This window comes from Pristiophorus japonicus, chromosome 24, assembly GCF_044704955.1.
Source record: "Pristiophorus japonicus isolate sPriJap1 chromosome 24, sPriJap1.hap1, whole genome shotgun sequence".
NCBI classification, from domain to species: Eukaryota; Metazoa; Chordata; class Chondrichthyes; family Pristiophoridae; genus Pristiophorus; species Pristiophorus japonicus.
In genome coordinates, this window is record NC_092000.1 from 31,961,272 (window position 1) to 31,974,822 (window position 13,551).

A 13,551-nucleotide genomic window follows, 5' to 3' on the forward strand; every position below is an offset into this window, starting at 1 on the left:
GCCTTTTGCACGGTTTGGAACAACAAAATGCGAAGGCACCGATCTGCTCTCTTGCCTGTGCGGAGTTGGGCCAGCGGAGGGGTATCAGCACAGGCCAGGGGATGGTATTGTTAAACGACTGATGGCTATCTGGCAGAGAGAGAAGGCGGCGGCAGGAGTGGATTGCCGTGCTGCCCTGCAGTTTACTGTCTCTCCTGCTTAGCCCCAGTTACACAGCAGGGTCACTCGGGGAAGGTAGTCGAGGATAGAAACATAGAAACATAGAAAATAGGTGCAGGAGTAGACCATTCGGCCCTTCTAGCCTGCACCGCCATTCAATGAGTTCATGGCTGAACATTCAACTTCAGTACCCCATTCCTGCTTTCTCACCATACCCCTTGGTCCCCCTAGTAGTAAGGACCTCATCTAACTCCTTTTTGAATATATTTAGTGAATTGGCCTCAACAACTTTCTGTGGTAGAGAATTCCACAGGTTCACCACTCTCTGGGTGAAGAAGTTCCTCCGCATCTCGGTCCTAAATGGCTTACCCCTTATCCTTAGACTGTGACCTCTGGTTCTGGACTTCCCCAACATTGGGAACATTCTTCCTGCATCTAACCTGTCTAACCCCGTCAGAATTTTAAATGTTTCTATGAGGTCCCCTCTCACTCTTCTGAACTCCAGTGAATACAAGCCCAGTTGATCCAGTCTTTCTTGATAGGTCAGTCCCGCCATCCCGGGAATCAGTCTGGTGAACCTTTGCTGCACTCCCTCAATAGCAAGAATGTCCTTCCTCAGGTTAGGAGACCAAAACTGTACACAATACTCCAGGTGTGGCCTCACCAAGGCCCTGTACAACTGTAGCAACACCTCCCTGCCCCTGTACTCAAATCCCCTCGCTATGAAGGCCAACATGCCATTTACTTTCTTAACCGCCTGCTGCACCTGCATGCCAACCTTCAATGACTGATGTACCATGACACCCAGGTCTCTTTGCACCTCCCCTTTTCCTGGGGCCTGTGCACTGGCAGCCCACACAAGCCATCACCTCCCGGTAAATCAGGAGAATTCATTCATTTTAAGTCTGACAAACAAATATTTCGCCATTTTAATCACACAGGGTTTTGGAAAGAGCAGTAGCTCTCAGACTGGGGGCACAGTAGTTGGGTGCATCAGACAATTTGAGCTAGCACTTGGGTGTATGTTTCGGATGTAAGTAGCATCAAATCAGATAATCCCACTCGTGTCATTTACCAGCAGTCATGGCCCCGGGAATGCGTTAAACGCCATTCCATTGTAAATTCAGACAAAAGGAGAATCCTTTTGTATGTTTCGAAAGCCAAGCGTGCAATAAAATACAGCAGTCACTTCCCTATCCCAATGCATATAAAAAGGTCACCAGAGGTCTTGCTCATTGTGAAGCACAAAGGGAGCCTGCCATGTCCGACAAATGAATGGTATCAGCCTGTGGGGGGGGGGGGGGCGGTGGAGAGGTGTTGATCTGATGGCAGAGATCCATGGCTGTTCTGGACCCAATACTAAACACAAATGACCGCGTTTAAAATGGAACACTTGGATTTCGATAGCACCTTTCACGACCACCGGACATCTCAAAAGTGCTTTACAGTCAATGAATTCCTTTAGGAGTGTAGTCACTGTTGTAATGTGGGAAACGCAGCAGCCAAATTTGCGCACAGCAAGCTCCCACAAACAGCAATGTGATAATGAGCAGATAATCTGTTTGTGTGATGTTGATTGAGGGATAAATATTGGCCAAGATACCGTGGATAACTCTCCTGCTCTTCTTTGAAATGGTGCCATGGGATTTTTTTTTTACGTCCACCTGAGAGAGCAGACGGGACCTTGGTTTCATCCAAAAGATGGCACCTCCGACAGTGCAGCACTCCCTCAGCACTGTACTGTCAGCCTAGATTTTTCTGTTGGGGTGGGACTTGAACCTACAACCTTCTGACTCAGAAGCAAGAGTGCTGCCCACTGAGCCACAGCTGGCACTGTACAAAGCAAAAGGCCCAGTTCTTCCAACAGCTGGGCAGATAAATGCATTGCCTGGTACATTACAAAACCAGGTAGATTTGGAAGGCCCAGCTTCAATCCTGGGTTTGCATTTGCAGTGAGCTGATCTCAGCAGTGCCAGAATTGGCCTCCATGGCCCTAGGGTGAGGAGGCGACAAACACAATTCAGCCAGAGCCCCAGCACCCGGACTGCTATTAGTGACGTGTGCCTCTCCCTGTGCCTCCCTCCCTCCCTGCGTGTGTGCGAGCGAGCGAGAAAAATCAGAGAGAAAGAAAGAGAGAGGACAAAAAGGTGGAAGGATGGGGAAAGAGGGAGAGACACAGAGAGTGCTTCTGCCTGTCTATCTGGATGGGGACAGGTCGAGACTGAGCGGGGCATTCCTCCAGTTCCAACCTTCTGACTCAGAGGTGAGTGTCCACCCAGTGAGCCACAGCTGACAACTTTAGGAGCGAGTAGTCGGGTGTTAGAAAGGAGCGAGTAGTCGGGTGTTAGAAAGGAGCGAGTAGTCGGGTGTTAGAAAGGAGCGAGTAGGCAGGTGTTAGAAAGGAGCGAGTAGGCAGGTGTTAGAAAGGAGCGAGTAGGCAGGTGTTAGAAAGGAGCGAGTAGTCGGGTGTTAGAAAAGAGTGAGTAGTCGGGTGTTAGAAAGGAGCGAGTAGTCGGGTGTTAGAAAGGAGCGAGTAGTCGGGTGTTAGAAAGGAGCGAGTAGTCGGGTGTTAGAAAGGAGCGAGTAGTCGGGTGTTAGAAAGGAGCGAGTAGTCGGGTGTTAGAAAGGAGCGAGTAGTCGGGTGTTAGAAAGGAGCGAGTAGTCGGGTGTTAGAAAGGAGCGAGTAGTCGGGTGTTAGAAAGGAGCGAGTAGTCGGGTGTTAGAAAGGAGCGAGTAGTCGGGTGTTAGAAAGGAGCGAGTAGTCGGGTGTTAGAAAGGAGCGAGTAGTCGGGTGTTAGAAAGGAGTGAGTAGTCGGGTGTTAGAAAGGAGCGAGTAGTCGGGTGTTAGAAAGGAGCGTATAGTCGGGTGTTAGAAAGGAGCGAGTAGTCGGGTGTTAGAAAGGAGCGAGTAGTCGGGTGTTAGAAAGGAGCGAGTAGTCGGGTGTTAGAAAGGAGCGAGTAGTCGGGTGTTAGAAAGGAGCGAGTAGTCGGGTGTTAGAAAGGAGTGAGTAGTCGGGTGTTAGAAAGGAGTGAGTAGTCGGGTGTTAGAAAGGAGCGAGTAGTCGCGTGTTAGAAAGGAGCGAGTAGTCGGGTGTTAGAAAGGAGTGAGTAGTCGGGTGTTAGAAAGGAGTGAGTAGTCGGGTGTTAGAAAGGAGTGAGTAGTCGGGTGTTAGAAAGGAGCGAGTAGTCGGGTGTTAGAAAGGAGCGAGTAGTCGGTGTTAGAAAGGAGCGAGTAGTCGGGTGTTAGAAAGGAGCGAGTAGTCGGGTGTTAGAAAGGAGCGAGTAGTCGGGTGTTAGAAAGGAGCGAGTAGTCGGGTGTTAGAAAGGAGCGAGTAGTCGGGTGTTAGAAAGGAGTGAGTAGTCGCGTGTTAGAAAGGAGCGAGTAGTCGGGTGTTAGAAAGGGCCAAGTACGTCAAACCAGCAGCTGCAGCAGTTGGGTTTTCAGAAACAATTCTTAAAGTTTCAATCCCAAAGAAAAGCTTTAAAGAGAAACATCTGTACTCTTGTAATATGTTTCGACTTCCATCGTTGACTCATTAAAAAGGTTCCTCTGCCAATCAACCAACACGTCCGTACATTGTGGAAATCTTCAGCCCGCGAAGCCTCTTCCGCCACTATGGGAACACTATTGACGTACTCGCTCGTGTTACGGAACTGTGAGGCCATCTCAAGAGAGGTTCCACAGAATTTAGGCGAATGAATAAATAGTCGAGGTTTTCAAACCAGAATTTTTGCACAAAGTTTTGGAACAACTGTAGAAACCGTGGGGGTGTCACGGTCATTGTCCCTGTAATGCAGAGGGGAAGTTATGGAAAGGGCAATATTTCAGCTGGATTTATCTGTAGCCATGAGTTCGAACCCATCTTGTACCTGACAAACGCTTGCCTGATGGGGCATCTTTCAATAACCATTATTTATAAAGCACCTATAATGTGACAAAATGTCCCAAGGTGCTTCCTGGGGGTAATGAATGCCTAGGCAAAACATGAGGAGGTGACTGAAGGCCGAGTTAAAGTCGGTGTTGAAGGGGCTTGCGAAGGCAGGGAGGTAGAGAAACAGAAGCAATACAGGACCAGAAAAGACCATTTGGCACCCCCAGAGCTCACAGACAGAACATGTAATTCATGCCCTATCTCTTTCAATGGGCTAAGCTCGTCAAATGCCTGTCCAAGTCTCTCTCAATTCTTCTTAGGCAGTCCCTCGTATCGAGGATGACTTGCTTCCACACCAAAAATGGATGTTCAAAGGTGTTTCAATGAAGGACCTAATATTCCAGATCCCGAACTACATGTTGAAGGGTGGAAGATGCCTGTGGGTGGATTTTTTTTAACGTGGGGTGACCGTTGCACACCAGCCACCACACGGGCTTGACAGAGCTAGGTCTTGGTCCAGTGGCAAGGGTTAACCAGGACTACTGGAGACCTGCTCTGCTGCACAGACCCAGTGCACACATATCGCAGTGTGGGCTGGCCCGTGCTGCCCCTGGGCCCTCGCCTCTTCTGGGCCCCGATCACATCTGATGTGATCAGCCTCGATCGCCTCTTTGGGCAGTGCTTTCCAAACATTCACCGCTCCGTCAGTAGTTATACCTGGTCCATCCAATCAACATCCCTCCTCAGCTCCAGCCCATGCCCCCTCGGTGCTGATCTTGAGCCGTGTTAAACAGCTTCTTGGGGTTCAACCCTTAAAGATCCTGATACCTCAACAAGATCCCCTCTCATTCTTCTCCGGATGTAAACATACTTGGCTCTTGTCGTCTCATACATGTATCTCAGGTATTTGATGCGAGGTATTGGACAGGTAAAAGAAAAGGACTTCCATTAATATAGCACCTTTCGTGACCTCAGGACATTCCAAAGCACTTTACAGTCAATGAAGTGCTTTTGGTGTAGTCATTGCTCTAACATAGGGAAATAACACAGCATCCAACTTGCACACAGCAAGTTTCCACAAACAGTCATGGCTAGATCATGTTTTAGTGATGTTAATTTGAGGGGTAAATAGCCAGGGCAGCGGGGAGAACTTGCCAGAGATGTTGGCCCTGAGCTGAACAATCTCACTCGAGATACTCCACCCCCCCCAGTTGGAGACACAGGGCCCTGAATCCAGGATGGCCCACATGTCCTTCAACTTGCAACGTTTCAAACTCAACTACAAGGAAAATGTTTACTCACTGCGGTCCTCGTAGCCAAACTCTGAAACATCCCAAACTCTGGCTAGGTGCACTAATCGAAGATTTTTTACTTCTCCAATCTAGCGAGGACTCTCTCTGTTGATGTGTCCTATCTGTCTGACTGTGTCTCGATAATATTCTGTGTAATAGCTAAGAAAGGAAACGTCAACTCACTTCTTTTTGTCCAAATGATTTCTGACCCGACCTCCCTGGAGAGAACTCTGGAGAGAATTAACTCTTTACCCAATCTGTGTCGCTGGGAACTAGTTAAGTTTAAACAGAGAAACTATTTGTCCTAACTCATGCTTCTGCTCATGCGACTCCCGACAGGCGCAGAAGCGAGAGTTAGGACACATCGTTTCCGACTTCGCCCCCCTCCCCCAAAAAATCTCTATTAACACTTTGCTGAGCACCCATCGTGGTGTTCAGGGCCGGGTCCGGATCGGGCGTCGTGGGGGTGGGAGAGAGAGAGAGCCTGTTTGGGAGTGGAGGGGGGGGGGAAGGAGCCTGTTTGGGAGTGGGGGGGGGGGGAAAAGAGGGGAAGAGAGCCTGTTTTGGGGGGGGGGGGGGGAAGAGAAAAGGAGAGAGAGAGAGAGAGAGCGAGAGAAAGAGCCTGGTTTTGGGGTGGGGGGGGGGGGGCGGAGAGAGAGAGCCTGGTTGGGACGGGAGGGGGGCGGGAAAGAGAGTCTGTTTGGGAGAGTGGGGAGAAAGAGCCTGTTTGGGAGTGGGGGAGAGAGAAAGGGGAAGAGAGCCTGTGTGGGTGTGGGGAGGGGGAGGAGAGGAGGGGAAGAGAGCCTGTTGAGGAGGGGGAAAGAGAGCTTGTTGGGGGGGGGGGGAAAGAGAGCCTGGTTGGGGGGGGGGGTGGGGGGGGTGAAGAGAGAGAGAGAGAGAGAGAGAGAGAGAGAGAGAGAGAGAGAGAGAGAGAGAGAGAGAGAGAGAGAGAGAGGGGGGGGAAAGAGAGAGAAAGGGGGTGGGGGGAGAGAGAGAAAGCCTGGTTGGGGGGGAGGGGGAGGAGGGGGGGGGGGAGGGGGAGGAGGGGGGGGGGAGGGGGGAGGGAGGAGGGGAGGAAGAGAGAGAGAGAGAGCGCCTGGTTTTGGGGCGGTGGGGAAGAGAGAGAGAGAGAGAGAGAGAGAGAGAGAGAGAGAGAGAGAAACGGTTGCAATTCAGTTAGTACAAATAAACGCTACCAACTTTAAATACTCTAATTTAGAAATTGCTTGTTTTAACTCACCTCTCTTCCAAGCTAGTGTTCTCAGCCCATTTCCAATTAGCACCTTAACGTCACTAACCCGGTCTATTAGCACCTTAACTTCACTAACCCGGTCTATTAGCACCTTAACTTCACTAACCCGGTCTATTAGCACCTTAACTAATTAACCTTCGCTAATCCGGCAACCATTTGGTGAAGAAATTTAAATTTAAGAGTAAAGGCAAGATTTGTCTAAAATTTACCTGTGAAATCCCACAAAAAATTAAAATCTTTGCATATCTCTGACTGTGAAACTCCAGAGAATAGGGCCACAAGCACACACAGAACTGAGCCCGATTTACAAATTGAGACAACAGACAAATTCACTGCTGCACGAAATTGGGGAGAGGCTGGCAATTGGGGCAGGACCGTGAAAGACTGCAGGGCAGTGATAGGTTAGCAGGATGGGCAGATAAGTGGCAGATACAGTTCAGTGTAGAAAAAGTGAATGAGTACATTTTGGATGTAACGAGTAATTTAAGTCATGACATGTGGTAAGTGCAGCGTGCTTGGGATAAACGAGCAACTTTGGAACTAAGAACATAAGAAATAGGAGCAGGAGTAGGCCCTACAACCCCTCGAGCCTGCTCCGTCATTCAATAAGATCATGGCTGATCATCGACCTCAACTCCACTTTCCCTGCCCGATCTCCATATCCAAACTCCAAAATCTATCGATCTCAGCCTTGAATATATTCAGAGACTCAGCATCCACAGCCCTCTGGGGCAGAGAATTCCAAAGATTCACCACCCTCTGAGTGAAGAAATTCCTCTTATCCTGAGACTGTGCCCTCTCTAGTTCTAGGCACTCCAGCCAGGGGGAAACAACCTCTTAGCATCTAACCTGTCAATCCTCCTCAGAATCTTGTATGTTTCAATGAGATCACCTCTCATTCATCAAAACTCCAGAGAGTATAGGCCCATTCTATACAATCTCTCATCAGAAGCCAGCCCTCTCACGCCGGGAATCAATCTAATCAAACGATGGTTCCCAAAGCTCTCCACCACTGGGGTATCCCTTACCTCATGCCTGCCTCTGTTGCAGACTAATTGATAGACTGATTGCAGTGATTAATCAACAATTCCCCTCCATTATTTTAAATGGTAGTGTTACCTGGAGCCAAGTGGGAAGAATCTGAGCCCCCTTCCCCCCGCCCCAACAGCGTCAACCTCTCCACATCCCACATCATGCCAGGCTGGATGATCAACCATCAACAGTGCCCGAGCGTACTGTGGCGCTGTCTGGCTGACATTTAGGGTTATCAAGCATGCTCGAGATCAATGTAGCTCCCATCGGCCACCGCCAGGCATTGTCACCTTGGAGCCAACCACCGCCCCCCCCGCCCCCGCCCCCACCCTCCCAAGTCCCACCACAGGCATGTCACTGTTATAGTGCAATGTTTGCAATCAAATTGTTGACAATCCGGTTTGAAGGCTAGCATGAAAAACGGAGCAAGAGATTGCTCGGTGTCCTACTCTGCAACAGAATTTGGTTAAGGTTCTACCGATATCTCTTCACTCATGTTTCGGGTAAGTGTAAACATGTGTGGTGAACAGGTGACCCTGGTATTTGTGACTTCGGCCAGCCAGCCAGCCACACATGCCGTGAGTTTTGATCATCAGTTGTGTGGCAAATGGAGCAGACTCAAGGGAGGTAGAATAGCTCAGTGGCAGACCCTTCAACCTCGCTCACAACATCAGTTGAAGCTGAGGTAAAGTCCATCAGTGACCCCCCTCTGTACAGTTGGGGCCTCTGAGCCGAGTTTCCTGCCAACCTGTGCCCAAGCTCTCAGGCTCAGGTCAGTGGGGTGTACACTCAGGTCAGTAGAGTAAAGAGACGGCCCACTTTAGGTCGACTTCCCAGTTTGGTCCGCAGACTCGAAGCACGGCGATGGACTTCCACGTGTCGGACATCAGGCCAAATTGCCCAAAGGGCAAAGAATCATCACTCACCATGGTGGTTTGTAGCTGGTTTTCAACCAGAGCTTTGAGATCTAACAAATCACCATCAAATTCATTCTATAAAAAAAATTGGAAAGAATTATTATTGCACTAAACTTCCGAGTAAGAGACACTTTCAAAATATTTCACTGACAGAATTATCCAAGTGCAGCACGACACTATGGCTCAGCACTATGGCTCAGCACTATGGCTGGCTATCAATGCACTGTGCTACAAAATGGAGGGACTAAGAGCATATTCTCCTTTCAAAATGCTGAGTTGTTTGATCTCCACCATACCATCGCAGAGATCCAAAGCAGAGGCTAGGTGAGTTAGCAAAAAGAGAGGCAGAAACAGGGAGCACAAACAAACAGCAAGCCACCCGAGGTCACCGTCATACACTGGTTAACTGGAACACACCGAGGAGGAACCCGACAGACACAGCAAATAAAGCTCTGGCTTATTTTCAGCACATGACACCGGTATGTCGCACTGAGGGAAACCATCGATGTTTATGAATTCGCCATGCCCCTACAGTGTCAGGAGATGGCCGCAGCCTGCAGCCACAATGCTCCTTTACAACAGTGGCACACACTGATTCCAGGAATCACAGCTGGGAACGGTAGCACAGTGGTTATGTTACAGGACCAGTAATCCAGAGGCCCAGACTAATGATCCAGAGACACGAGTTCAAATCCCACCACGGCAGCTGGGGAATTTAAATTCAGTTAATTAAATAAATCTGGAATAAAAAGCTAATGTCAGTGATGGTGACCATGAAACTACCGGATTGTCGTAAAAACCCACCTGGTTCACCAATATGCTTTAGGAAAGGAAGTCTGCCGTTCTTACCCAGTCTGGCCTATCAATGTGGTTGACTCTTAACTGCCCCTGAAATGGCCCAGCGAGACACTCCGTTGTAACAAACAGCTGCAGCAAAGTATATAAGACCGGACGGATTGACCTCGGCATCAGCTGCAGACACAACAACAGAACACCCAGCCCAGCTGACCCTGCCAAGTCCTTCTGGGGACTTGTCTGTGGGACAGCTCTCCCAATTTTGGCACAAGTCAAGCAACAGCCTGACATAGTCATCCTCACAGAATCATAATTCAGCCAATGTCCCAGACTCCTCCATTACCATCCCCGGCTATGTCCTTCCCAATGGCAGGAGTGATATACAGTCGGGAGGGAGTGGCCCTGGGAGTCCTCAACATTGACTCCGGACCCCATGAAGTCTCATGGCATCAGGCCAAGCATGAGCAAGGAAACCTCCAGCTGATTACCACCTACCACCCTCACTCGATTGATGAATCAGTACTCCTCCATGTTGAACACCATTTGGAAGAAGCACTGAGGGTAGTAAAGGGCACAGAATGTACTCTGGGTGGAGGACTTCAATGTCCATCACCAAGAGTGGCTCAGTATCACCACTACTGACCGAGTCCTGAAGGACAGAGCTGCCAGACTGGGCCTGCAGCAGGTGGTGAGAGAACCAACAAGAGGGAAAACCCTTCTTGACCTCATCCTCACCAATCTACCTGTCGCAGATGCAGTTGTCCATGACAGTATTGGTAGCAGTGATCATCGCACAGTCCTTGTGGGGACAGAGTCCCATCTTCACACTGAGGACACCCTCCATGGTGTTGTGTGGCATTTCCACCGTGCTAAATGAGATAGATTCGGAACAGATCTAGCAGCTCAAAACTGGGCATTCATGAGGCATTGTGGGGCAGCAGCAGCAGCAGAATTGTATCCCACCACAATGTGTAACCTCATGGCCCAGCATATCCCTCACTCTATCATTACTGGCAACCAGTAACTAGTGGGGTGCCACAGGGATCAGTGCTGGGACGCCAACTATTTACAATCTATATTAATGACTTGGAAGAAGGGACTGAGTGTAACGTAGTCAAGTTTGCTGACGATACAAAGATGGGAGGAAAAGCAATGTGTGAGGAGAACACAAAAAATCTGCAAAAGGACATAGATAGGCTAAGTGAGTGGGCAAAAATTTGGCAGATGGAGTATAATGTTGGAAAGTGCGAGATCATGCACTTGAGAAAAAAAATCAAAGAGCAAGTTATTATTTAAATGGAGAAAGATTGCAAAGTGCCGCAGAAAGGAGATGAGGAAAAGTGGAGGGCAGAGAAACCCAAGGCAAAGAATAAAAAGGGCCACTGTACAGCAAAATTCGAAAAGGACAAAGGGTGTTAAAAAAACAAGCCTGAAGGCTGTGTGTCTTAATGCAAGGAGTATCCGCAATAAGGTGGATGAATTAACTGTGCAAATAGATGTTAACAAATATGATGTGATTGGGATTACGGAGACGTGGCTCCAGGATGATCAGGGCTGGGAACTCAACATCCAGGGGTATTCAACATTCAGGAAAGATAGAATAAAAGGAAAAGGAGGTGGGGTAGCATTGCTGGTTAAGGAGCAAATTAAGGCAATAGTTCGGAAGGACATTAGCTTGGATGATGTGGAATCTATATGGGTAGAGCTGCAGAATACCAAAGGGCAAAAAACGTTAGTGGGAGTTGTGTACAGACCTCCAAACAGTAGTAGTGATGTTGGGGAGGGCATCAAACATGAAATTAGGGGTGCGTGCAATAAAGGTGCAGCAGTTATAATGGGTGACTTTAATATGCACATAGATTGGGTTAACCAAACTGGAAGCAATACGGTGGAGGAGGATTTCCTGGAGTGCATAAGGGATGGTTTTTTGGACCAATATGTCGAGGAACCAACTAGGGGGGAGGCCATCTTAGACTGGGTGTTGTGTAATGAGAGAGGATTAATTAGCAATCTCGTTGTGCGAGGCCCCTTGGGGAAGAGTGACCATAATATGGTGGAATTCTGCATTAGGATGGAGAATGAAACAGTTAATTCAGAGACCATGGTCCAGAACTTAAAGAAGGGTAACTTTGAAGGTATGAGGCGTGAATTGGCTAGGATAGATTGGCGAATGATACTGAAGGGGTTGACTGTGAATGGGCAATGGCAGACATGGAGGAACTACAACAATTGTACATTCCTGTCTGGCGTAAAAATAAAAAAGGGAAGGTGGCTCAACCGTGGCTATCAAGGGAAATCAGGGATAGTATTAAAGCCAAGGAAGTGGCATACAAATTGGCCAGAAATAGCAGCGAACCTGGGGACTGGGAGAAATTTAGAACTCAGCAGAGGAAGACAAAGGGTTTGATTAGGGCAGGGAAAATGGGGTACGAGAAGAAGCTTGCAGGGAACATTAAGACGGATTGCAAAAGTTTCTATAGATATGTAAAGAGAAAAAGGTTAGTAAAGATAAACGTAGGTCCCCTGCAGTAAGAGTCAGGGGAAGTCATGACGGGGAGCAAAGAAATTGAACAAGTACTTTGGTTCGGTATTCACTGAGGAGGACACAAACAACCTTCCGGATATAAAAGGGGTCAGAGGGTCTAGTAAGGAGGAGGAACTTAGGGAAATCCTTATTAGTCGGGAAATTGTGTTGGGGAAATTGATGGGATTGAAGGCCGATAAATCCCCAGGGCCTGATGGACTGCATCCCAGAGTACTTAAGGAGGTGGCGTTGGAAATAGTGGATGCATTGAGTCATTTTCCAACATTCCATTGACTCTGGATCAGTTCCTATGGAGTGGAGGGTAGCCAATGTAACCCCACTTTTTAAAAAGGAAGGGAGAGAGATAACAGGGAATTATAGACCGGTCAGCCTGACATCGATAGTGGGTAAAATGATGGAATCAATTATTAAGGATGTCATAGCAGTGCATTTGGAAAGATGTGATATGATAGGTCCAAGTCAGCATGGATTTGTGAAAGGGAAATCATGCTTGACAAATCTTCTGGAATTTTTTGAGGATGTTTCCAGTAGAGTGGACAAGGGAGAACCAGTTGATGTGGTATATTTGGACTTTCAGAAGGCTTTCGACAAGGTCCCACACAAGAGATTAATGTGCAAAGTTAAAGCACATGGGATTGGGGATAGTGTGCTGACATGGATTGAAAACTGGTTGTCAGACAGGAAGCAAAGAGTAGGAGTAAATGGGTACTTTTCAGAATGGCAGGCAGTGACTAGTGGGGTACCGCAAGGTTCTGTGCTGGGGCCCCAGCTGTTTACACTGTACATTAATGATTTATACGAGGGGATTAAATGTAGTATCTCCAAATTTGCGGATGACACTAAGTTGGGTGGCAGTGTGAACTGCGAGGAGGATGCTACGAGGCTGCAGAGCGACTTGGATAGGTTAGGTGAGTGGGCAAATGCATGGCAGATGAAGTATAATGTGGATAAATGTGAGGTTATCCACTTTGTTTTTACCACCAAAGAGACAGACTATTATCTGAATGGTGACAGATTAGGAAAAGGGGAGGTGCAAAGAGACCTGGGTGTCATGGTACATCAGTCATTGAAGGTTGGCATGCAGGTACAGCAGGTGGTTAAGAAAGCAAATGGCATGTTGGCCTTCATAGCGAGGGGATTTGAGTACAGGGGCAGGGAGGTGTTGCTACAGTTGTACAGGGCCTTGGTGAGGCCACACCTGGAGTATTGTGTACAGTTTTGGTCTCCTAACCTGAGGAAGGACATTCTTGCTATTGAGGGAGTGCAGCGAAGGTTCACCAGACTGATTCCCGGGATGGCGGGACTGACCTATCAAGAAAGATTGGATCAACTGGGCTTGTATTCACTGGAGTTCAGAAGAATGAGAGGGGACCTCATAGAAACATTTAAAATTCTGACAGGGTTAGACAGGTTAGATGCAGGAAGAATGTTCCCAATGTTGGGGAAGTCCAGAACCAGGGGACACAGTCTAAGGATAAGGGGTAAGCCATTTAGGACCGAGATGAGGAGGAATTTCTTCATCCAGAGAGTGGTGAACCTGTGGAATTCTCTACCACAGAAAGTTGTTGAGGCCAATTCACTAAATATATTCAAAAAGGAGTTAGATGAAGTCCTTACTACTAGGGGGATCAAGGGGTATGGTGAGAAAGCAGGAATGGGGTACTGAAGTTGCATGTTCAGCCATGAA

General features: G+C 48.3%; 1 protein-coding gene across 1 annotated transcript in view; it reads right to left on the reverse strand.

The window, feature by feature from the left end:
- The window catches only part of pnpla6 (patatin-like phospholipase domain containing 6), a 259,651-nt gene that overhangs the window by 228,896 nt on the left and 17,204 nt on the right, over positions 1 to 13,551 (reverse strand). Inside the window, exons 2-3 of the mRNA XM_070867081.1 lie at positions 8,534 to 8,599; positions 5,334 to 5,482 (exon numbers count right to left, since the gene is read on the reverse strand). Of these exons, the coding sequence (XP_070723182.1) occupies positions 5,334 to 5,363 (30 nt within the window). The 5' untranslated portion in view covers positions 5,364 to 5,482; positions 8,534 to 8,599. The remainder of the gene's footprint in view (positions 1 to 5,333; positions 5,483 to 8,533; positions 8,600 to 13,551) is intronic.